The sequence below is a fragment of the Uloborus diversus genome, chromosome 1, assembly GCF_026930045.1.
Source record: "Uloborus diversus isolate 005 chromosome 1, Udiv.v.3.1, whole genome shotgun sequence".
In the NCBI taxonomy this organism is placed as follows: Eukaryota; Metazoa; Arthropoda; class Arachnida; order Araneae; family Uloboridae; genus Uloborus; species Uloborus diversus.
Window position 1 is genome coordinate 70,913,667 of NC_072731.1, and position 25,592 is coordinate 70,939,258.

Below are 25,592 nucleotides of genomic sequence, written 5' to 3' on the forward strand. Positions count from 1 at the left end.
TTTTTAAATTAAGGGACGCATGTCTAAAAGTTCTGAAAATCATGAGTAAGATTTTAACTTACATTTATTTTAATAAAGCACTTAAATTACTACACATTTAATATTTTTAGTGCTAAAGTCAATTTTTATAATCAATACATTTAAGTTAATATTTTTAATTCAAAGTAGTAAGTACTGGTTGTATTTTTGGAACATTCTTTTTCATATTATTTATGAACCTTTCTCTAAGCTGAAACTCTAATTTAAAAAAAAAAAAAAAAAAAATCTAAATTCATGGTGTTATTCATAGTTTTCACATTTTTCACTCTATGTTGAAATCGCTCTCATCTTTATTCTCATCTTAGCAAAAAAAAATCATTAAAAAGAAGTTATGAATTGAAGAAATATAATTACTATACATAAGTACAAGCAGTTTTTTTTTTTTTTAATATATAGGTCAATTTCAATCAAAATTACATTCCATATATTTAAACCTTTGAAAATTTTCTATCTCAAGAAATAAACAAAGGTCCCATAAATGGTATTTTTTTAGTTACATGGAATAAGCAAAATGAAAAACATGTTAAAATTTATATTAATTTTTAGAATTAGTACTTTTATTTACATAAAATTTATTTCCATTAGTTTAAATTAGTAGAGGCATTAGCGAACTGTTTTGTTATATTTTGTTATAATATAAAAGAACAGTATTAGCAAGAAGGGAAATGTAAAAGAATACCTAAGAAATGTGATAGCCCTAAATCTTCAGAACTTATTTTCGTACGTAAGTAGCCTGAATTTGTCTAACATGTAAAAATTCACATAAAACTGAAAGATACAGAAGCTGAGCTCCTGGGTGTTCCTATGCAAATTAAGCACTGCTTTTTGCATCAAAAATAAAATAAATCTTTCATTATAAAGTAACAATAAAATACATAAAAAATACATTTATATATAACTAAAGACCTTTGCTATAAGTCTCATAACATTAAATAAAAGTTTAACAAACATGAAAACAATATGTATATGTGAATGTATATATTACTCTACAAATTAAAACAAAAAATATGGCAAAACATCAATAAAAGTATGAAGTATAACTGAAAGACAATTTAAACCATTTTTTCTCTTTTAATTTATACTTCATTCCATAAAATTACGCAAAAATGTTCCCTGAAAATCAAATAAATAGGCTGTACCATCAGCAATCAAGTTATGTAATAATCAAAACAATTCCAAAACGGGAAATTTTTCTAGTTAAAATAATCAATTTCAAACTCTCTTCAATCACCAACATGGCTGAAATTTAGCTATGAATTTCATATGAGCAATGGTTTCCATTTAAAACATTTCAGAATTGTTTTGCTCTTAAAATAGACTTATTTTTTAAAATGTTAAGCGAAAATTGTGGATAGAAAAACATTTTTTTTCAGGAGATAATTTTCATTCCTGTGACAGAGGATAGAAAAATGCATAACTTCTATTTTAAAAATTTAAAAACAAACTGAAGCAAACACATCTAATGTGCAAAAATAAAACTGCTTTGTGCTAAACATACAGAAAAACATAATAGTAAAACAGCAATTATAGAAAAATAAAAGATTTGACATATGACTAATTTTTTTGTACTTTTGAAAAAAAAATTAAGTAATTCTTAATTGTTCATTCCCTTTACACTAAGAATCTTTATCCATCATCAATATGAGAGTTAAGGCAAATCGCACAAAATCCTTCAGTTGAGCAGGCTGCATGATAGGAATGACCTACACAAAATATTAGCAAATTATAATATGCAAATATTATAATTAGCAAATGAATAACATTGCACTTATCTTAAAATAGCATATATTCTGATTGATATTATCATCATCATAGTTAAATATAGCACTGATTCAAAATAATTAAAAACTTAAACTAGAAAATGATTAGTTCTAAAAATTTTAATTTAATTATATTATTTTTTAAGTTTAGTTAAATTTAAAAAAAAAACATGAATGAAACTGGTCAATCCAAGGTTTTTTTTTTTTTTCAAGGGTCACATTTTGTGAAAAGGACAAGAAAAAAGTGAACTTCCTTCATTTTTGTGAAAATAAACAATGAGTATTTCATTTATAGAATTGTAAAAATATATTTTCATATCATCAAGAGCATTTTCAGCTAACAAAATACTAATCAGAAATATCTTTGGCCTAAAGAATTACACTGAAAATGACTTGGAAGTTTGAGTTCTTTTTAACACGTTTTTATTAGCTTCACTTGTATGTTTGTGAGTAACTCTACTTTGGACTGAGAGCTATGGCTTATTACTGTTTGTACATTCAACCACTTTATGAGCGCTCGTGGCCAAGCTGTCTAAGGCATGGGACTTCGCTGACATCCACCTCCTGGAATCATTGGGTGTGCGTTCTAATCCCGTCTACACTGACATTGAATTTATAATCTTGCAACTCAATTTTCGCCCAGGTTTTGTGGTTGGATTCTTTTAAAATTTGAAATACAACCTCAGACCCGATGCCAATGCAATATTCTACAATCGAATTAATTTATTAACGTTAAGTTATTAGTTTATTCTAATTAACAGGCTTTTATTAGCTTAACTTGTATGTTTGTGGGTCCAACTTTCCTTTGAACAAATAGCCACTGGCCTATAAAGAATTACTTACAACGTACAAAACAGAGCTGCGGAGTGTAACAATGTTTGCACATGAATTTACCAGAAAGCATTCAAAATGTCTGATGCAAATAATGCAATAGAATACTAAGATACATTCCATTATAAAAATCGAACACAAAGACTTCATTTAAGAGTTACAAGTGTTAGCAATATTTAGTATCTAAATCTTATTTGAAAAAAAGAAATAAATAAAATAATAGTTTAAAAAACTAAAAAAACACGCTTTAGTAGCAAAATGAACTAAAAGGTTAAAAATAATCTTTGAATGACAAGTATATAAAGTAATTGACCAAACACTTATTTTTACTGTAATAGAAAACAAACTGATGTGTGCATCATATAACTTCCTTTTACTCAAATTTAAAGCCTCGGAGTGAGCAAAGAAACACTTTAAATATTTTCACCCCAAGTTTGTTGCAAACCGAAGCAAAGAAAACGTTTTATACAGAAATTTTTTCGCAATATTGGCAGTTTTAATGTGATTTAGTGTTTAACTCTCTAAATATGGCCAAATTAAAACCAGATTTAAAAAAAAAAAACGCTAAATTCGGAGCCAAGTTGGCGACCAAAAGCTTGGCAATATATTGCCAATTGTTTACCAAATTATAGCACTGCTTGAGTTTACATTGATATTAACAATGATTTTACCCCAAAAAAGTGTAAAAGACCCCCTTTGGAACATCTGAATGCAACCAAAAGAGAAGGTGCACAACTAGATCCCACTCGGAGTCTATGTACCAAATTTCAACTTTCTAGGACATACCGATCTTGGGTTATGCAAGATACATACGCACATACATAACACGAGAAAACTCCTTGTAATTAACTAGGGTACCATCAAAATGGATTCTTAAGGTGCATAATACGTTCTTAGGCATGTATCCACATGTGGTCGGGTTGAAAAAAAATCAATATTCATTTGGGGGCGAGCAAAATGGAAATTAAAGCCGATTTTTGAGTGAAATGTTTTTTGTGAATACAATACTTCCTTTTTTGTAAAAGGAAGTAAAAAGAGTGGGGGGGGGGGGCTTCTTATCAGTTGTCTTAAATTTCTTCCACGTGTTATCCATGCAAAAATGTAAATAGGCACCCCCCCCCCCACGCTTTTTTTTTACTACAGTAAAATTGAGTGTTTGGTCAATTACTTTATACACTTGTCATCCAAAAATTATTTTTTACTTTTTAGATCATTTTGTTACTAAAGTGTGTTTTTAAACTATTATTTTATTGCAAATGTTTTGTTTTCAAGAGAGTATGTTTAACTAAAACAATTTGAAAAAGCAGTCTATTTTTTAAAAATTTTGATGCAAATAGATGAAATTTCTTTTGATTTTTATTTATTGAAAATTGCGGTTTAAGATGCAATTATAAGACTTTTGTACTAAAATTCTTTCGCTTGCCATTTTTATACTTTTAACATTTTGTTTTCAAAATCGTAATCTCTTTGAACTCCACTAAGGGAATTGAATTTTTCCCATTTTTGATGGTTACTATACCTTGTTTAGATGCAAATATTTTTTTTTTAAATTCAAGTCATTAAATTGAAACGCTTCAGACAAAATTCCATGCTCTATAAAGTGTCAAATGTCAAAAAAGTTAAATGCTAAATGCTGGCTGAATTTATTTTTGTTTCAATTATTTTAAGTTTTTTAATACATACCTAACATCCACAGCTAGTACTTCAGTTATGTATCAATAAATATGTGAAATCTTTGAATAAGTTCATATTATAATTAATGATTAGGAGGTTCTGATGGAAGGTCCTGCCAGGGTTCGCCGATATATATCAGTTGATATGTATCATGATATATATCCAATATTTATTTTGAATATATGATATTTTGATATTTATTTTTTCAACTAGGGTATTTTCAATATAAAAAGTATATTAATCATAGTAATATTGTTTATTTATCATTAAAAATAACAAAAAGTTATGTACTATTTTTTTTATGGAGTATTAATACATCAATAATATAACAAAGTAATACGATATTCATTTTTAACTTGTATTTTATATTCATAAAATTATTTGTAATGTAACAATTCGAATTCATATTAAAAGCGCCTGATTAAATATTAAACATTGCTCAGAAAGGAAGAAAATGTCTTATGACTATGCACCATCTAATACATATTATTCATTTCTGATGAATCATATAACTAAAAGTAGCTAACAGAAGAAAATGCGTAAAACAGATAATGCTAAATTAACTCCATTAAAATTGATAGAAATGTAAAATGAAATATTAGGTATAAATAATGAAAGAAACCTTAATTTTAAGTCTACATATTGTAATTATAATATAAGAAAAGAAAGAGTGATTTCAGGATGTATTTACTATTTTGAAGACTTTAGTTTGTGCTAATTAAAAATATGAGATATGTATTAAAGTATTCAATATATATCAAAATATCGGATATTTTCGAAAATATCATGATATTTTCAAACCCTGGGTCCCGCAACCTCCCAAGAAATTTCCTCATTTGGCAAATTTTCTCTGACAATTCGGCAAATTTGGTGACAGTATTGCAAAGTTGTGATTTTAAAAATGTTTTAATGATCAGGCTCAGTGTCTCTTAATAGATGAGGGTATCTATGTGTCAGGCTTGTAGTAATCGTAATCCTTGTAATCGATTACAGTTTGTGTAATCTTAATCTGGCAATGAGACGCTTGTAATCGTAATTTTAATCAAGTGTTTCTTGCATAATCATAACTGTAATTTAATTAATCATTTAATTAATCATAGCCTAAAAAAATATAAGGGTTCAATAGAAACATGAATTCAAGCTCTTTAGTCAGAGCCTAAGACCTTGCTGTTTTGTTATTCAGTGGTCATTAAGGGCTATTTGGAAATGAGGGTCATAAACAAGCTCTATTTGCTTTGTAGCCGGTAGGTGCCTTTAACAGGAATGTCTCTGTCTCCCCAGATTTTAGAATTGGTCATCAATTTTCCTTTTCATCTGTCAATGCCAGGCAAGCAAGCAAAGCTGCGGCCTCGGAAAGAAAACAATATCAAATGCACAAACACATGTTTTCTCTCAGGCCCTTTCTCCAGATTTTTAAAAGTGCAACTGATTAGAACCGACACCACCCTGCTGTCAGTCAGGTACCACAAAACCTTTATAAAGCGTTCTAGTGCTCTTTTGCATTTGATTGTCCTTATGTGTTTTTTTTTTTTTCTTTTGACATTTTTGGAAAATTTCAATTTAAGACATACAAAGTCACAAATTAAAAGTTTCTTTTCTTCCCGTAAAATGCTTATTTGTGTTGGCATAGATTAAAAAAATAAAGAAAAGGACGACATTATGGAACAGTTTTTGGCCCCTTAGAAATGTCCTGCCCGGAGCACGAGTCCCTGGTGCCCGTTCGATAAATAGGCCCTGGTCATCCCTAAAATATTACTAAATCAAAAACCACAATGCTGTGACATTGTTACCACAAATGTGCAATGAGAGTAATATATATATACAGGTATATATAAATGTGTATCTGTGTGTGTGTGTGGTATTTCCCGCCCTCACCCAGTCTGTAACCATAATTGGCACATATACATTGTAATCAATTACACATTTTATATAATCTAATCATCACTGTAATTGTAATTATATTTTTGCTGAGGATTATAATCGTAATTGTAATCCTCTTTTTTTCAGACCCATAATCATAATCATAATCAATTACATTTTCTCATAATCGACTCCAAGCCTGCTGGGGAATTCCATGTCAGGTCAATCACTTTTTGAACCTCACCCTCTCCAAAATTAACGACATTTGATGTGAGGGACACATATCACAACAACAGTAATTCAGCCAATTTTTAGAATTCTACTTTAACTCGCGAGAGCTTGCACGGGGTTGTAAACGACCTCAGCTATTTTTTGTCTCCATTTCTTGGAATTTCAAGGACAGATAAAGAAATGATCTTCTGAGTAGCTGGGATTGTGTCCTTGATTGATGTGTGGGTGTGGTTGGAATTTTCTTATCTCCTTTCAATTCTTGTAAACAAAGGGGGTTTTAAGAGTGGGGTCTTTTTTGACCCCGCCCAAGTATTGATGTCAGTAAAATTCTCGAAACGGAACAGGTGTTCAGAATTCTTTCCAATGGAATGCATTCAATGAATTTAGAAAAAAAGTAGGGAAATGGAAGTAGTTTTCAGCAATTCTTCTTCTAGTCATGATTTTGAGTGCACAGGCGTGCAGTTCACAATGATCATTTAGTTTTGTCTTTGCTAATAATCCATATTTTTCAATTGCGTTTGCAATATTTATTACAAAGAAAGCATGCCGACTCCATATGCACAAGAGATGGAGCGTCTTCGCAAATTATAAGCCGATGTGGAGAGTGATGAAGCTGTCATTCCAAACGATGAATATTTTAGTGATCAAGAAAACTTCAGTGACCACAACAGTGAGAGCGAATTTTCAGAAAGCGAAAAGTTCTGATGATCCAGATAGAGATGACATCTTTGTTGGAAGAAATGCAAAAACTATTTGGCAAAAAACAAAATTTCGAGCTAATGTCCAAGCCCCAGCTCAGAACATATTTACACATCTTCCTGAGCCAAAAATATCAGTGATGTCTTTTGAGAGCTGGAGCGTTTTTATCGATGATAAAAGGATAAACCAAATAATAGAATGCAAGAATATTTTTATACATGACATTTCAAAAAATTACTCAAAACTCAGGGATGCAAAATGCACAGATTCGGTGGAAATTAAGGCTTTATTTGGCCTATTATATTTAGCAGAAGTCTTCTCATCTAAATGTAAGGGACTTATGGGCTACTGACGGAACCGGAATTGAACTATTTCGTTGTGTAATGTCATACAATCGTTTTCTTTTTTTGATGAGATGTTTACGCTTTGACAATATACATACCAGGGATTTAAGGAAGCAAGACAATAAACTGGCTGCAATAAATGAAAGCTTTGAAGCTTTTGAAGCAAACTGCAAAGAAAATTACACTTCGGGGGAATATGTGACCATTGACGAAAAACTGGAACCATTTCAGGGTCGCTGTGCCTTTAGACAGTATATGCCAAACAAGCCCGCAAAATATAGTCTCTGTTGGTGGAGAAACATAAATGAATATAAAAAAAAAAGAATTCTCGCAAAAAGTTAAAGGAAGAAAGAAAAAAAAAGAAATACTGGGGTCGTTTTTGACCCTGCGTGAGTACTTGTGTGACAAATAATGGCGCGAGTTTTTGAGAGTTAAAAATTTTACAAAATACAAAGCTGTTAAAAATTGAAAAAGTACAAAAAAAAAACAGAGTTGTGACATTCAAATGACTAACTTCTCTCCTTTTTATAGTAGAATAAAAATTCAAAAAGCATTTGCAAAGCTAAAGAATAGACCTTTCTATTGATATTAAACATGACTTTCTAACAACAGGTTTAAGTTTCAAGGTTCACCGTGCATCAATGGTGTGAACGTTTTCAAGTGTTGACGATGATTCAATTCAACGTGAACTTTGACCTGGAATGTCTAAAAACACGCCACCTAAGAATTTCTTTAAAAATATACATACTGTTAACGTAATTAAAACAATAATATTAGGACAGAATTAATGTAAAACATGTAACAAAAGTACGTAAACATTTCTGATTTTTTTGCAGTCCCCTGCCATTGCTATCCCTGCCTAAGTTTTGGTGTAGTAGAAGAACAGTGTTGGAGCTATAAAATATATTTTTTTGGAAAAATTCTAAGGGGGCATGTTTTGAGATATTCAAGGTCAAAAGTCAAGGTGAATGACCTTGAATCTGAAACCAGTCATGAGAAAGCCATGTTTTATCCTAAGAGAAAGCTCTAGTCTAACTTTACAATTGTTTTCAAATTTTTATTCCACTGTAATTAGGATAGAACGATAGAAGTTAGTCATTTGCATGTCACAACTTTCTGTTTGTTTTGCACTTTTAAAGTTTTTAACAGCCCTATATTTCATAATATTTTTGAAGTAGAATTCTAAAAATTGGCAGAATAACTTATCTTGTTGTATGTGTCCTTCACACGGAAATGGTGAGGAAGTCAAGAAGGTGAATGACCAAACATATGAAATTCCACAATTGTGTAAAAAAATTTAAGTAGAATTCTAAAAATTGGCCGGATTATTTATCTTGTCATATGTGTCCCTCACACCAATTTTCGTTAAAATCGGAAATGGCGAGGTCAAAAACTTATTTTTTTTTCATTGATTTGATGTGCAATCACCCTGCTATGTGTGTAAGATCATATTTAATCATTTGGTTTCAACCTTGGAGTTTTCAATCGGCAAATTAAAATTTCCCTCCTCCAAAAATTTGAGTTCACAGTGCCCCTTTGTATGGCATCTAGTTAAATTCTTGTCAATATTTTCAGCATTATTTTCATTACTTTGCAAATACAGTATAACTTCAATTTAAGGATATCGGATTTCCTGAATTAAATAATACATTCACTGGTCCGGATTCGACTGAATTGAATGTCTATGTTCCTTAATTTAACGATAACTTTTTCCTGTCTCTTGACAACCATTAAATCAAGGTTTTTCTGTATCGACAAGGGACAAACGGAAACTTTCTTGTGGGACTTTCAATAGCTGAAAAAAGTAACTTTATAACTCATTAACAATTTAATCAACGTGTATGCAATATTTTGATAGTGAAAACTACTTGAATGTAAGAAATGTGTCTTGTTTGCTTATTAAAAACAATTAATGTAAAAATTCATAAATTATTTGTACTGGAGGCCTTGGTTAAGAAAATGCTTTATTGTATTTATTTGTGGTTTTGGTAAGAAGTATATGAGGTAATGAGAAGCAAAGGGATGTAAGTACCAAAATTAAAAATTTAGAGACAATCAGTACAAATGGTAGGAGAACCTCTCCTCTGTTTTAGGGCAAGAGATGGTAATAGTAGCTCTGGTAGGTGCTATTATACAGCATGATATCGGAAAAAAATCAATGAAAGCCTATCTAGGATCTGAATTTTAAACGTGTTTTACTCAAAGCTTCAAATAGTCCACTTACATCCCTCTGCTTCTCACTGCCTCATAGGTATTTTTTTTCTTTTTCAAATGACTTTTGGATCTCTCTAAACCCCCTTGTTCTTTTTTAACATGCATTAGAGGAATTTGAACAAATGAATTATATTAAGAAATATTTTTAACATACCACATCTATAAACTACCAAGCCACTCTTTGAAGAAGATAAATGAGAAGAGAGAGGCATTTTACAAATTTTGCAAGTGGTACTTAAGCACGTTCTTACACCCCAATGACTCTCGGGCTCTTCTAAATAGCACTGCGTTGACTTAGCAGGAACTGCATCTTCAGCCTTAAAGATAACAGTTAAATAGTTGCTAATAATTGTTTGGCTTATCACAGATTAAGTTTCTGGAATATGAATAAAAATGTACCAATATAGTTACACACACACACAAAAGCAACAAAATTTAGTAATTTTATTTAGCATTTTTTATGACTATAGGACACTGCCGTCTTGAAACCTTGATGTTGCTAAAATCCTTGACAAATTAGTGAGCTCTGACTCACATAGAGGAAAGGGGAGCATATATGAACATTATTCTTTTTTTTTACATCTTTATTTTTCAAAAAATATTAGCAATTTCTCAGAACAAATAAGTCTCTATGATTTAATAGTCTTTTCTTTGTGTCATGAAGTTTTTTGAGATTTTTTTAAAAAATATTTCTTTACTTAATGGCATTTAAAAAAAATTGCATAAATTGTTAAAATATGCCCCAATAGAGGGACACATGTGATCAAGCCTGGAGCACATGTGAACAAGATTTGAAAAAAAAAGGGACAGTTATCATATTAATTGGAAACACTCTGTAATATGAAACGTACATACCAATTACATTGAAGGGTTTGTAACCTATACTGCTGTGCTAAGTGTAAAAGTCATATCTGCAGCCGAGTTCAAAAGGAGAAAATGCCGTTGAAAGTTTTGTGCCTCCATGTATTTGATTCAGATGCAACCTTTTTAGAATTTTTAAAAAAATATTTCCTATTCACAAATGACCGTAAAACATTGTATTTAGATGAAATATGTGACAAAGAACCACATGGTGATCATAATTAAATTTCGAGAAAAAGTGTAGGTAGGACCTTTGTGCTTAGCCCTGCAGAATACTGTGTCAGTTTGTGACACAGTATATAATAACAGCCACCAAAACAAAGAAGTTGCTACAACAGAAACACAAAAAGGCCCAGTGGTTCTGAAAGTTTCACAAAAAGGTTAGACTGGTACTTTGATCACTTGAAAATTTTTCAAGATTTTTTGCTTCAAGTTATCTTATTAAAACGTATCATGTTCACATGTGCTTCGTTTTCACGTGTTCAACTTTCCCCTACACTGCACACTTGCTCAGTACAACAATACAGAATTTAGAATTCTAAAACAACAAACCTTTTGATTCAAGTTTGAAGATAGACTAGGTTTTTCTTTTTCCATCTGGAACACTAAACGGGCCTGTAAAAAAATTGAAAAAGAAATTTTTATCACATTTCTTACAATTAATAGTATAAACCAAATCCCACATGGTTTGTTAGATTAAAACAAAAAGTCTATTATTGTAATCCTGAAGAAAAACATCTAAAAACAATAAATGCTTAAGTAAATCGTTGAACCATTGAAGCTTTAGTCGCTAAGTAGTTCAAACAAAACTATCAATACTTAACAATCCTTAGTCTGTTATATTGGTTGCCAAGACACTTCAACTGCATAACCCAAGGTTGCTCATAAAATTTCTAGCAACTTCTCTTCTCCATTTGTTCAGGAACAATGATTTTTACATAAAAGGCTAAAAAGATATATGTGTTAAAAAAGAAACAGGCTTATAGCTCCTTCAGTGCCGTCAACCTTAAATTCCAGCCTGTAAGTGAGTTCTGTGGTGCCCCCAGCCACATAAACATAGCGAAAGTGTTAATACAGCGAAATCTTCCTTAAAAACTTGAAATTAACATGTTCTTGATACAATAAATTGGTGAATAATTATTCAAATTCTCTTACCTCAGGGGACATAGATTGCAATTTACGAGACCATAAGTAGCTGCTCATAGTAGTTAAAATTCTGTGGGTTAAGGCACTAAAATGATAAAAATAAAATAATTAGTAATATATAATACATATCTTATAAAAGGGGAGCAATAGTTAAGCAAAATGACATGCCTGTATATGAAACCAGTATACATACGAAACTGTCATATTATGAAGAATTCGATACATTTTAAACAGTATGAGTTCAATTTAAGATAATATACTGTAGTAGAGTCCTAATTAACACTCAAACAGGATTGGGGGAAATCCAGCTAAGCAAAGTTCAAGTTAAAGCCAGAATTTAAAATTAAATATACGTGTAAATGATTAATGCATTTTAAAAATACAGTTTAATACACTAGTCAAGTATTTTAGATTTTTTATGTTTACATTTTATTTTTTAATTTTAATGCATAGTTGTGAACTGTGAAAAATGTTTTACAACTTGTTTTCTATCTTCATACTTGATGACATTAGGATTGGTTAAAATGGACATCTGGTTAAACAAAGGCTGGTTAATCAAGAGTGTTCCGAGTGTACAGAGTGATCCGAAAGTGGGCCTACCCCCACTTATTTTGGAAATTATTTTAGTTATGGTTGAATGTTTATTATACACAGTTACCTTGAAGTCTTAAGAGTTATAAACATCAGTTGAACACCATCCATGTTGCAACACAGCTGAATGCTGTGCCATGTTATTGGACATGAGTTGCAGCAAAACATATCTGAATCACTGATGCTCCGCAAAACATTTGTGAGAACACAGCACAGTATTATTCTTTTTTTTTTAACAGCATCTGCAACGTATTTTCTTAAACCTTATACATGGTAAGATTTAAAAACAATGAACTGTGTTTGTAATAGCACTTGAATAAATTTAATGTTTTTAAGCAATTTTTTGCTATAGTTAAACCATTTTTAACGCAATGCAAAAACAAAACTTCAGCTGACATGCTATACAAATTGCTTCTATAAGTAATGCATATTTAAGTGAAATGCGTACCTCTGCTGCTTGTTTATAAGAAAAGACATCATAAGGGCTTTGTAAAAAGCAGATGAAAAAGCTCCAGTAGGCAATTCTAGTCCCTGTAAAATTTCTAATACTTTGATGGAATCAAGATGCGTTAAGGCGATCCGAGATATTGCTTCCCACTGCATAGAAGAGATCCAGCTTATACTATCAGCTTTCTTAGCAGAAAACTCTATTGAACAGGAAAGCAATTTTCCACAGGATAAGCACTTTATGGAATCGTTTGTCACTGAAGATTGTGAATATAAGCGAAAAAATTCCTTCCATTCTTCTTCATCTAATGGCAAATACCCTACAAATTTCATACCAATATTATTAAAAAAAACTATGCCAAACAATTATGTATGAATAGAAATCAGCACACATTGCCAAACATTTCTGGCTTTGTTCAGGCATACCGCTATTCTGCTCTCGTTTTAAACCAAGTGGCAGGGGAACATTTCTTTCCACCAAGATGTACACCAGGGATTCTAAAGGCCATTAATGAATGGCCTAGGCCGTAATGAATAATCGGCATAGAAATAGGCCATAATGAATTATCTTTGACAACAACAACAAATTGCCTCCTCCAGGCTTTGGGGGTGTTGATTTACTAAATTTCCTGTGTATGTAATAGATGTGGCAAATAGGGTTGCTAGGTTTCAATGCTATAAATATAATATAAGTAATGGAAATTACATTTTAGTTCTCTGTTCAGTAATTATAAATATACTTAAATGTTTATGCAATTTTTAATTCTTAAAAAATAAATTCTGCAAAATCATCTATTACTTTAACGTAAATATATACTGTAATGTTCATACCTAAAATATAAATTTAAAAAATTCAGGAATGGAATAACGTAATAATCTATATTTTAAATTGATTTTCTTCTATTAAAGGACACAGTCCTTTATTATCATCAATTTTTTTTTTTGCAATTTACAAGATTTAGAAACCAAAATGGGTATCCATCCTAACCTGTTGAACCTGTTTTCTATATATGGTCTAAACAATGCAAAAAAAGCTTGACAACTATTGATATCTGCTTGCCTGTTGGACAAATGCCATATTAGGGACAAAGATGCTGTTCATTTATATTAACAACCTATGTAGATGCAGCAAATTTAAATCCAAATGACCTTGTGATTAATTGTACATCCAAGAGAGCAAGAGAAAATCTTCGAGAGGTAAAATCAAATTTCATGAATTTAGTTTTAGATTTTTTAGTTATTCACTGGGATACAAAGCTACATCCAGATGTAACTGGAAAAAAAAAACGCAGATAGGCTTACCGTGATAGCTTTAGGTCCCAATGTTGAACAGCTACTCGGAATTCCTGAGATATTTCTTAGTTGTATATGATATCTTAGATGATTGCTCTTTATTGCTAACTGTTCAAGCTGTGGTGTTTGATACAGTGGCTTGCAACACCGGCCGTATAAATTGTGCATGCAGTTTCTTAGAGCAAAAACTGAATGGTGATATATTACATTTGGATTGCCATTATCATGCACTTGAAATGTTACTGTAGAGTGTCTTTAGAAAAGTTCTCTTCTTTCTTAATTCTAGACCCGATATTCCATTATTTGAGCTCTTCAAAATTTTGAGGAAAGATCTCCATCATTCAGAACTTATAAGATTTGAATCTAAGGGTGCCCATATAAGGGGGCTCAAGCCCCCTCCCCCCCTTTGAAATTAGAACTTCCTTGCTTTTAGTACTTTTTTCTTTGCAAAAATATAAAAACATTTCTTCTCCAGCCATTAGTGAACAAGTTATTAAAAAAGTCGAATTTTAATGACTCTAATCTGTCTAGAAATCAGTTTCCACAGGGAACATATCCAGCTAAACCACGGGGAAAATATTTGAGCACCCCCCCCCCCTTGCAACTTTGCATATGGGCGCCCATGTTTGAATCAAGTACACATACCACTTTAATTCTAAAAGATGAAGTTGATGACATATTATTGTTCGTAAAAAGCAGAATTGAGAAAGATTATAGAGAATTCTCATAACTTGTAATAATATTTCCTGGTAAAGTCCCTCCTACAGGGACATGTTTTCGGCAACCTGAAGCTTATCCATGACCCAGATCTGTGGCAAAAGGAATTTATTGTTTGAAGATTTATGTATATAGGAAACAATTTAAATTTACCTTACATGAAGACAAAGCCTGCAAAAGCTGCTTTACAGCTAAATGCTGTATTATGAAGGTATGGTTTTTCGCAGCAACCCAATTTAGGCTCCTTTAAATAATAAAATGTGTCTGAAAAAATTGCAGTGTACAAAATGATTACAAACATGCAGCAGAAGCAGTGATTGGAAAATTCATAAATCACTTATGGTATTTAGGGGGGTGAACTAGTAGTTTTGTCCGTATTGGATGAAAGAATTAACTTTGAAGAAATTAAAAGACTACTCTAAAAAATGCTTGCTGATAAGGAAGACGTGTGTGATGACTTTATAAAAAAATTCAGATAACAGTAGATGATCTGGAACACTTTTTTGTAAAAATCTTCCTCTTTATAGAATCAATTATAAATGAATAAAACTGTTTGATAAGTTACAAACACCAAAAGATGTTTTCCCATTTGATCCTGATTCATGGCAAAATGAAGGAAGCTATTTAAAGGGAAGAGATATCGTTAAAATGCTGAAAGTTGTGAATGATACAACTGAAAGAGGAGCACAATTGTTCAAATAATTTCACCATCAATTAACCACATGAGTCACAAAAGCAATTTTTTTTAGACAGTCCAAGACTATCGGAAAGAAAATGCACATGATTGAGAAAAATTGAGAGAAGCGTATGAATAAGGTAAAGTTTTTAAAGCACTATTTTATTCTTATTTAATGCAAAATCTTTAGATGAAATGAAGTACAGTTGGATCCCAACTTACTCGAGGGATGCGTTCCAAGACTCTTCGCGTAAGTCGAAATTTCGAATTGTGGAAAAGCGTTGTGCATATGATTTTTTTTATTAACATACCCTGTCATTTTAGACATTATAAAACTGTTTTAGACCATTTTTTGACTATCTATTACTGTTTCTTACATAAAGAGATGAATTTTTACCGTATTAAAAAAAAACTGCATTATTCAACATAAAATACTGTTACGATGCACAGAATCAATGATGAGTGGGCGAGAGGACACATAAAAATGAAACTACTGTAGGTACAGTATGTAGTATTAATAAAGCACTACATTTTAAGAGTACTACACAGTAGATACAATAAGTTACATTTATAATTTAAAATTTAAAGATGATGATTTATGCTGCGCAATCTGATCGTTATTCTAATATATTTTTAAATCAGTAGCTTCGCATTTACTTTCATAACTTTTACATCTATGGTAACATCCCTCTTTCAGAGTCTCTAAAATTTACAATACAAGAGCAGATTCCAATTTCATATTGTTTGCATTTTGCTTAAACACTACACTGCGAGCTTCATATTAAAACTAAGGTCCGGACTTACACAGATTGCTTCTCTTGACTTTTAATTATACGTATGAAAGATTCACTCATACCTCATTGTCGTGCTACCTTTGACCCACTTTCTAGTTGTTCAAGCTGTCAAGAAGCTTTACCTTTTTTAAAATTCTTGCAAACTTCCGCTTTTTGTTCCCATCTTCAAACTTTAGATGAAACAGCGTGCCTAGGAGTCACAATATTTCATCCCTTTTCATGTTTAGAGTAAATAAATGAAAAATGAGGAGTATTGATAGATACACACTACTAAAGCTATGTTTATAGTGCGCTGTGCCGAACTTGCAGAGTCAATGATGCTGAAAAGATGAAAGTACATTCACGAAGTCAATGTTTAGTGGTTCATAACAAAGCTGAAACTTAGCGTCAGGATTCCTTTCCAAATATTTTCATGTTGAGAGCGAGAAATTCGATTCAGCTCTAAAATTCGTCGCACCTGAAAAACTCGCGTTATAGCCATTTCGCGTAAGTCGGATAGCGTTGTAGCGGTTGTTGACTGTAATTAAAAATATTAATTTTAGTACTACCTCACTGTAAAAAAGGAGAAACGATGTACGGGGTCTGAAGGAAAAACTCGATGATTTGTGGGAAAATTATCAAAAGTGTTAAAGTTCAACATCCTAGGGGCACATGTTACTATTGACTGATCAAGTTCAAATTTTTCAGATTACTTTTTATTATAGTGTCACAAAACTAGGGGGCGTCACTTGTTGAATTCCGGAAAAAAAAAATTCACACATAAATAAGGACCACCCTACACATATACACTGCTCGACATTGCAAATGCAACACCAAGAAGGAATGGCCTGAAAGTGATGAAATTTGGAAAAAAGACAGAGACAGCAAGAAATAATAAATGATCTTAATTTCAAAATAATAGGCAGAATACAGAGCGAGAATGGCATCGGCTCAGTAGGATGTAGGACCACCACGGACAGCGATACACGAAGATATAGGGTGCTGATGGTGTCCAGAGGGATGGCTCTCCATTCCCTTTCAACCATTTGCCACAGTTCGTCTTCTGAACGAGGCAGGGACAGAGTCTGCAAACGGCGTCCAATCACATCCCACACATGTTCGATTGGTGACAGGTCAGGAGAGTATGGTGGCCAGGGAAGCATCTGTGTGCCTTGGAGAGCATGTTGGCAGATGCGAATACTGTGTGGTCGGGTGTTATTTCTGCTGAAAAATTGCATTAGGTAGTCCTTGAAGGTAAGGGATTGCCACCGGCTGCAGCACATTATCCAAGTATTGTTGGGCCGTCATAGTGCCCTGAATATAAACTAGAGTTGATATGGAATTGTACGCAATTGCGCCCCAAACCATTATGCCACGTTGTCGTGCGGTGGGACTTTTTACAGTTACTTCCGGATAAGATCCGTCTCCACATCGATGCCACACACATATGCAGCGACTATCACCGGATAAACAGAAGTGGGATTAATCAGAGAACACGACATTTCGCCATTCTGTCATCCACGTCGCTCTAGTTCGGCACCATACTAAACGTTACTGTCTATGTTGTGGGGTCAATGGCAGTCTTCTTAGCGGACGCCGTGATTGCAGATCACGTGCGACCAAACGATGGGAAATGGTTCTGGTTGACACGGAAACATTCAGGGTATCTTGCACCTGCTGCAGAATTGAGCAACAAGTGACTTGTGGGTCTGCTACAGCTTGTCGGTGGATGTGCTGATCCACGTATTCTGACGTCACTCTGGCTGCCCCTGCACCCCTCAATCTTGCCACATTTCGTTGTTCCAACCAACTTCGGCACGATTTTAAAGTTACTTTTATATTGTTTTTGTTCACATGGGAAAACGCAAAAAGGAATGAAAATTACTAAATGAAGAATTACAAGCATAGCATATACTGACACCCTGGCTGCGAAATGCCTTTTTTCTTCTTCTTTTTTTCCCCTTTTCATTTTTTTTCGTTGTCATAAAAACTCTTGAACCTGTGAAGTATTATGGTGCAAACCGCAAATTCATACAACAATTTGTTGTTTTTCTATGAATTTTTTAAATGCATCAAGGACTTTTCGGACAGCCCGTATAATCGCCATTACATATATTTATAGCATATATTTAAACCTAGCGACCCTATTTGCCATACCTATTACATACATAGGAAATTTTATAAATCAACGCCTCCAAAGCCTGGACGAGGCTATTTGTTGTTGTCAAAGATCATTCATTAATGGCTTAGGCCATTCATTAATGGCCTTTAGAACCTCTTGTGTTCATCTTGGTGGAGAGAAATGTTCCCCTGCCGCTTGGTTTGAAACAAGCGCAGAATAGCGGAATGCCTGACCCAAGGCCATTGTTGTACATTTACCTTCTATAACATGTAAAATTTTACAAAATGAAAGTGAGATAATTGTTGGTAGGGAAGTAGCAATATCTTTGAGGTTCAAAATTATTTTAAATATGAAATGTAAGAATATTTTTACATAAAAATGAGAAAAGCCGCAATCTTTTCTTCAAAACTCAAAAAAGGGGGACCTAGGGGCACGGGTTAATATTCATGAATTGACTTAAAATTTTGCAAGGATCACTTATTTGTATAATGGAACAGATTGATGAGGTGTCGCATAAAATATCTACAAATTCAAAAAAATAAGGACCACCCTAATATATATATATATATATATATATATTAGAATGCTTTAAAAAAAGGTTTTTGAGGCAAGAACATGTGTCTGATGCTTGGTTTCAACTGTTAGTTAATTATACACATATAGTCGGACCTATATATATCGAAGTAGCAAATTGCTGGAAAAAAATTTGATACATAGAAATTTTGATATGTAGAAACAATCTTAGTTTATCAGAAAAATCTCCTAAAACATTAAAATTAAAGCTAATTTTCATGTGAAACCCATTTTCGAATTTATACGAACATTAGATTAAATGAAAATTAAATGTGAAACATTTACTGAGCACTCCACTGTTTCTAAAAAATCAACTGTTATGCAGTTTCATGTTTTTGAGTGAAAGTTCTCTGTAAGTTTCAGCACTTTAATTTCAACTTTCCAATTTCTCATAATAGCAGGCACCCTGCTTGAGGAGGTACTAAATTTATCAGAAATGACATATATATATTTTTGCGCCTTCATACACCTTCAATCTTCGGCAATTCAACTTAATCCAGAACAGAACAACGACCTATCTACACAACCCTCAGCCGCAGATTCTTTATGAGCTTTGTAATAACCTTTAGTGAGCATAATTTGCTCCCCTAACCTTCATTTTTCATAAGACAAAGTCTAGTGGGAAAAAAAATCTAAGAATGTCTTGAAAAAAATGTGATATATAGAGATTTTTTCGGCATATAGAAACAATTTTTCTATGTAATGGACATGGAAATTTGCTGAGATTTCAATCTATAGAAAATTTCAATATGTGGAAATTTGATATATGGAGATTTGACTGTATATATATATATACACACACACACACATATATATATATATATATATATATATATACTTGTCCATTTTCTCAGTTATGACTGGAAATGAATATCTATAATTCCTGCAAAACAGTACAGAAAATAAATTTATCAGAATATCTTAAACATATTTAATCAACAAGTGTAAATGTGTAAACCCCTTATGGCATAAAACCTGATGTATCAATGAAATAAGTAATCCTTATTTATTCTTGTACATGTAGCACATAATAAAGAGTTTTGAAGCTAAACCATTTTCCATCTAATTTTATTTCCAAACTTGTTTTTGAATTGTTTGATTTTGTTTGGATTAAGATCATACACCATGGTTTTTCCCCTCTTTTTATTTAGCAAAACTGAAAAGTAATTTTTATTTCTCTGAATGTATACATTTTTATTTTATTATTTATTTCTTAATACTGTTAATTAAAACACACAATACAATCACAAAACTGAAAAATTTACTTCACAAAACTAATTATGAAATTAGGGTTGTTTTAAATACTAAGCAATTATAGCAATATTATTTACCAAGATCACTGGCACTTAAAAGATTTATATCACATAACTGAATGATAAGTTTTCGATGAATGGCAGTCAACTTTAACTTTTTGGCTAAAAGTATATAGCCAGGCCAGAATCTAAAAGAAAAAGGCATTCAGGAAATTCAACTTAACAGTATGTACAACTTATAATTTAAAAAGCAGCATGTATTTAATCATACTAAAACATTGCAATGATATACATTTCAAAAAACATAATGAATTTTCCAGCACTACAAGAACTAGTATTAAATTTAAAAAACAAAAAAAAAAAAAAAATTAAACCCTCAGGGCCTTTTTCATAACTAAAAATCTAGCCGGTCTGAACGCAAACAAAATTTAAATATATTTAACTATTTTCTAGATCACATGAGAAAACATCAAAAAAGAAAGCTTATAACTACAAAACTGCTAGTCATAAAAGCAAAAATCAGAAAGGAAAATTGAAAACCATTGTAAAAGTAACCATTTAAAAAACTATGGGGAATTTTTTTTCTGTTTAGAATTTAAGTTTTAACCTCCTAAAATATTTTTATGTCACATAAAGTTAACATCAGATGCAATTTTATTTGAAATTCATAAATTAGATCTGTTTTGTTACATTTTAACTCAAATTCGTCATTTTTTAGTTACACAGCAATAAAATAATAAAACTGAGGTATTTTTCTTCACTTTTAATAATACAATCTAAATTACTTTATATCTCTGTCTTTAGCAGTTATATTATTCATCAAAATATGATTAATTAGTTCAAAAAAAAAATATGTAGAGGAAACATCCACTGAAACCTCTATTATGGGCTGCATCAGGATGATTCAGTCCTATTTAGTTGTCATGCTGGCAATCTCCAATAAAAGTCTGTCCTTTATAATTCTTTCCATTTCACCAACACTCAAATGAATGTTGAGTAGTTTTATCCTGCTTATATAAATGCTTTTATCGACTTTGTTGATAACTTCCCCAACACTCTATTTTTCATCACATTGTGCAGCAACCATTTAATTCTCAGGCACATCTTTTGAACATCAGTGTGTCATACAAAGACTCCATTCATAGATGTATAGTAACCCCTTTCTGTATTGAGTTTGTCACGAAACAGCAAAAAGCACGATTAATTTAAAACTAAAATCATAAAACATGATTTATTTTATGTTCCAAACATTTTATTCATTCTCAAATTAGGACAACATTCTCAATAAAAACAATAATAGAAAATAGGCTTTAAAAAATATATATTTAAATCAAAATTATTTTGACTGTCCTTTGGTGCAATAAAAATCCAAAGTTGCAACTTAAAGTAATTGAAACCTACAAGTTATTTATTTGAATCGGTTAAAAGAAAAAAGTTCTCCAGAAAAACATAATATTTTTGTTTTTGATTGAAGTCATCAATTAGAAAACGTTTTTAATAGCTTTTTTCATCACTTGTTCATTAATAAGTTTAAAATGTTATTCATATATTTTTGATTCATATATCACTTGCTTCATAGCCTCCTCAATTTCTTTATTATTAGTTAATCCCATATTTGGATCTAAGTTGTTTTTTCATGTCCAGCTTTTTTTTTTCTTATATTACCTTCACTGTATAAAGCTACATTTCTAAGATTTTCACTATATTTTTGTCATTGTTATGCGCAGTTTGAATGAACCTCATTTAAATTTCTTGTGCAAACTACAGTAAGTAAAGCCTTCACAAACTTTATTTCATTCAAATTTATGCCTAAATTTCTATTTTCCTCACCCCTGAATAAATGTTGAGTACCCAAACACAAGTGTATGGCAAAAATGACACATAAAAGCTAAAAGTTGAAAAAACAACATTTTTTTTTTTTTTTTTTTGAGGAAGTAGGGACAATCCAGATGAGAATTTGAAGAGCAGTCTTGTAGGAACCTCATTGATAAAATTTAATTTCGAGGAAAAAAGATCATCAATTCTGAAAAATGTAATTCAAAAATTGTTTTCATAGCAGTAAATGAGCAATGTATTTAACCAATACTACATTTCCCTAAAATTAAAACTATGATATTTTTTAAAATATGAATAAAAGAAACTTACCCTTTAATGAAGCAAAATTCAAAGAATTTATTATCCAAATCGCTTGTAGCTGATAATATGTGCAGCATTAATTGCATATGTTCCCAAGGATACAAATGGGATCCAGGCCTAAAAACAAAGTTACAGATGATTAAGTTGTAGACAGTTTACAGTAAAAAAAACATTATTAAGTGGTAATTTATTGAACAAATATAACAATTTCTGAACACATAGTACAATAAAAGGTAAAAAACATTAAATATTTTTCTATCGAAGAATGTAGTTTATGACATGTAAAGCAATGCATAGAAAATGAAATACAGCATTTTAGAGTATTCATATTATCAATGAGGAAACTTCAATATTGTAGCATCATAAATATTTTCCTTTTAGGAACATTAATACGCTACAGAAATGTTTTCAGACACAAAACCTGGAAATAACGTGATTAAATTCAAGAACCATATTAGAACATAAAAAACATAAATAAAAAGTTTTTTTTTAAATTTGGCCTCTTTAGTAGTGACAATTTATTCAAAGTAATATCCTTCTTAATCAGGGCAGGTGGATTTTAACAAAATAATTCAAAAGGGTGGGGGAGCTATAGTTTATGATACAAAATCAATGTTGGTATACAAAAATGTATGCACATTCAAGTTTCAAATAACACTTGATGCAACAGAAATACATAGCAAAAGAATTTCAAGAAAGATATACAGGGGTGGAAAATCAAAAAATCATTTTGTATCAGCTTTGTATCAACAAAAATGCCAATTTTATTGCAGAACGAACATTTTTGTATCAGTAAAAACAGTTTTGTATCAGAATGATCAGTTTTGTATGACACGAATGTATGATTTTGTAACAAGATCTTTGTTCTTGTATATGGTCACTATACAATTTGATTCAAATACAAAACATTTGTAGCAAAGAATTACATAAATAATTTTTAAAACTAAATTTGGTAGCAATATTGTCACTTAAAGTGTGGAAAAATTACTTTTAGTAAATGTACGATTAATCATAATACATAACTAACTAGAATCTTAATTTAACTGTTTCATAGCAGTAGTTACAAACATTTGTCATACATTTATTTACAACATAACATGACACAGACAACAACTAGAGTATTTCAGTTCAAAAATGTGTTTTGTATATTTATTACATTCAAAAGTAGAGAAAAAAAAACTCGTTAAGAAACATATTTATAAGCAGTTTTTAATTATTACAAAAAAAAAAGAGGAGAAGGAGATGCTAGTACTAGATAGATGTGAGATTAATTAAGTTTGGTAAAGAAAAAAAAAGATTAACTGACTTGAAAATTAGTAGTCCAAGAGCCTATGAGTGCCAGACCTACGTCCTAGAAAAAGGTCCAAAATTTTTCTGCACAAGGACATCACAGCAGGGAAAAAAACTAGCAAAGTGCAGGTGAGTTTCAAAGGCGTTTCTACACTTCTAAAAAATTTCGTTCAAATCAGAGATGGTCGAGTGGAGACAACAAGGTCACTTGACATGGAATGATTCAGTTTTTAACGCAACTCTTTGTGAAATTGCTACAAAAAAAGCAACATCATAAATTCATTCCATATCACGTGGCCTGGTGGTCCCCATCCAATCATCTCTGATTTGGAGGACATTCTACAAAGGTGCAGACATGCCTTTGAAACTAACCTATGCAAATTTTCAGCTTCAAAGCCACCAATCATGAGGATCTAGGCTACCTTAAAAAGAAAAAAAAAGTGGGCTCCAAAATGGCTTCCAATATCTCCAATCCGTGCCAAACATGGCAATTCATTTCAAAGTTGATCTGCCAATTTGGAGCCCTTATTTTTAATCGATACTAGATCCTCAGGATTTGTGTCTTGTAAGCTGAAAATTTGTGCAGGTGAGTTTCAAAGGCGTTTCTACACTTCTATAAAATTTCGTTCAAATCAGAGATGGTCGAGTGGAGACAACAAGGTCACTTGACATGGAATGATTCAGTTTTTAACGCAACTCTTTGCTACCTGTTTCATTCCAAAGTCAGTGCGACACAGCTTAAATAATAGCAAACCGTTTTTACCTCCTGTGATATCCTTACGCAGAAAAATTTTGAGCCTTTATATATGAGGTAGGTCTGGCACTCATGAGCTCTTACTTACGAATATTTTGGGTATACAAGTATTTTGGTTATTATTACAAGTATTTTGGGTGCAAAAAATATTTCTTAAACAGAAAGGTTTGAAAATAAAATAAGTTTAAAAACTCGCATGGATTAAAGGGATACATAGAAGAAATTAAAGAACCTCAACATGTCATGAATATAATTTAGAAACCATTACAATATCTGAAATTTTACTTTATATACTTGAATTAATAGGTCCCCCTTGCACTGACGGATAGAACTATGAAAAAAAAAGAAGGAATAAATATATGAAATTCCTCAAGCTTAAAGACTTTTTCAGTGCCTTTTCAAGGTTTTAAAAAACCTTAAAAAAAAGCTTAAAGTGCTTCAAAATTTAAACTAACAATTACTGAAGAAATTATTTATCAACATTTATATATAAAGAGAGCTCACTGATTCGTTTCAGGCAATAGATTAACATGACTTTTAACTTTATTAAGCAGCTCATTTACAGGAGTAACATTTCATCGGCTGAACAAAAGAAAACGAAAAGATCTGGACCCCATAGTGCCATTTTGTAGGTTGATTTCTACATTACCTGCCAGGACCACATACTAGCATTTTATTTAACTTCACTAAATTTCGATGCATTACTTTTGATTAGTTCAAATTTCACTTGGTACTAGAGAAAATTTTTTTACTTAACATTAGTAGCATTTGGTATATTATGTATTAAATAAACTATACTTTGTTTTATAATTTAAACAGAATAGATGTATGTATGTGTGGTAGAGATTACAATGCTTAAAGGCAGTTTTTAAAAAAATTAATTTTAATATTTTTATGAACTCGTAACACACTTTTTCTACAAATATGATTGTATTATAAGTACAAGAATGTTGTTGCAAAGTGAACAAAATGAACAAATTGGAATTGTGTGCTGAAAATTACGATACACAAAGAACAATATACTTTCATAAAACTTGCATTGAAACATTATTTTTTATGTTTGACAGTAAATTTGTACCTTCATAAATTCTTCACTTTTTTTAACGAGGCAAAGTGAAAAATTAAAATTTTTTCTAATGAAATACATTCTATTTTATTGTTAAAGATATTTTTGATAAAGTAAATGAGTAAGAAAAAAAAATAATGAATAAATGATATTGTAAATTAATAAGAAAATAATTGAATGAATGAATAAATACCATAAGAGTGAGTGAAAATGGTTTGGAGGGCGAGAATGATATAAACCCT

The 25,592-nt window shown here is 31.3% G+C and overlaps 1 protein-coding gene across 1 annotated transcript in view; it reads right to left on the bottom strand.

The window, feature by feature from the left end:
• Positions 1-426: 426 nt before the first annotated feature.
• The window catches only part of LOC129230324 (BLOC-2 complex member HPS5-like), a 65,292-nt gene continuing 40,126 nt past the window's right edge, over positions 427-25,592 (bottom strand). The window contains exons 16-24 of the mRNA XM_054864726.1: positions 22,250-22,357; positions 20,198-20,292; positions 13,741-13,749; positions 13,686-13,694; positions 12,699-13,017; positions 11,669-11,744; positions 11,066-11,128; positions 9,807-9,969; positions 427-1,742 (exon numbers count right to left, since the gene is read on the bottom strand). Coding sequence (XP_054720701.1) covers positions 1,666-1,742; positions 9,807-9,969; positions 11,066-11,128; positions 11,669-11,744; positions 12,699-13,017; positions 13,686-13,694; positions 13,741-13,749; positions 20,198-20,292; positions 22,250-22,357 — 919 coding nt within the window. The 3' untranslated portion in view covers positions 427-1,665. The remainder of the gene's footprint in view (positions 1,743-9,806; positions 9,970-11,065; positions 11,129-11,668; positions 11,745-12,698; positions 13,018-13,685; positions 13,695-13,740; positions 13,750-20,197; positions 20,293-22,249; positions 22,358-25,592) is intronic.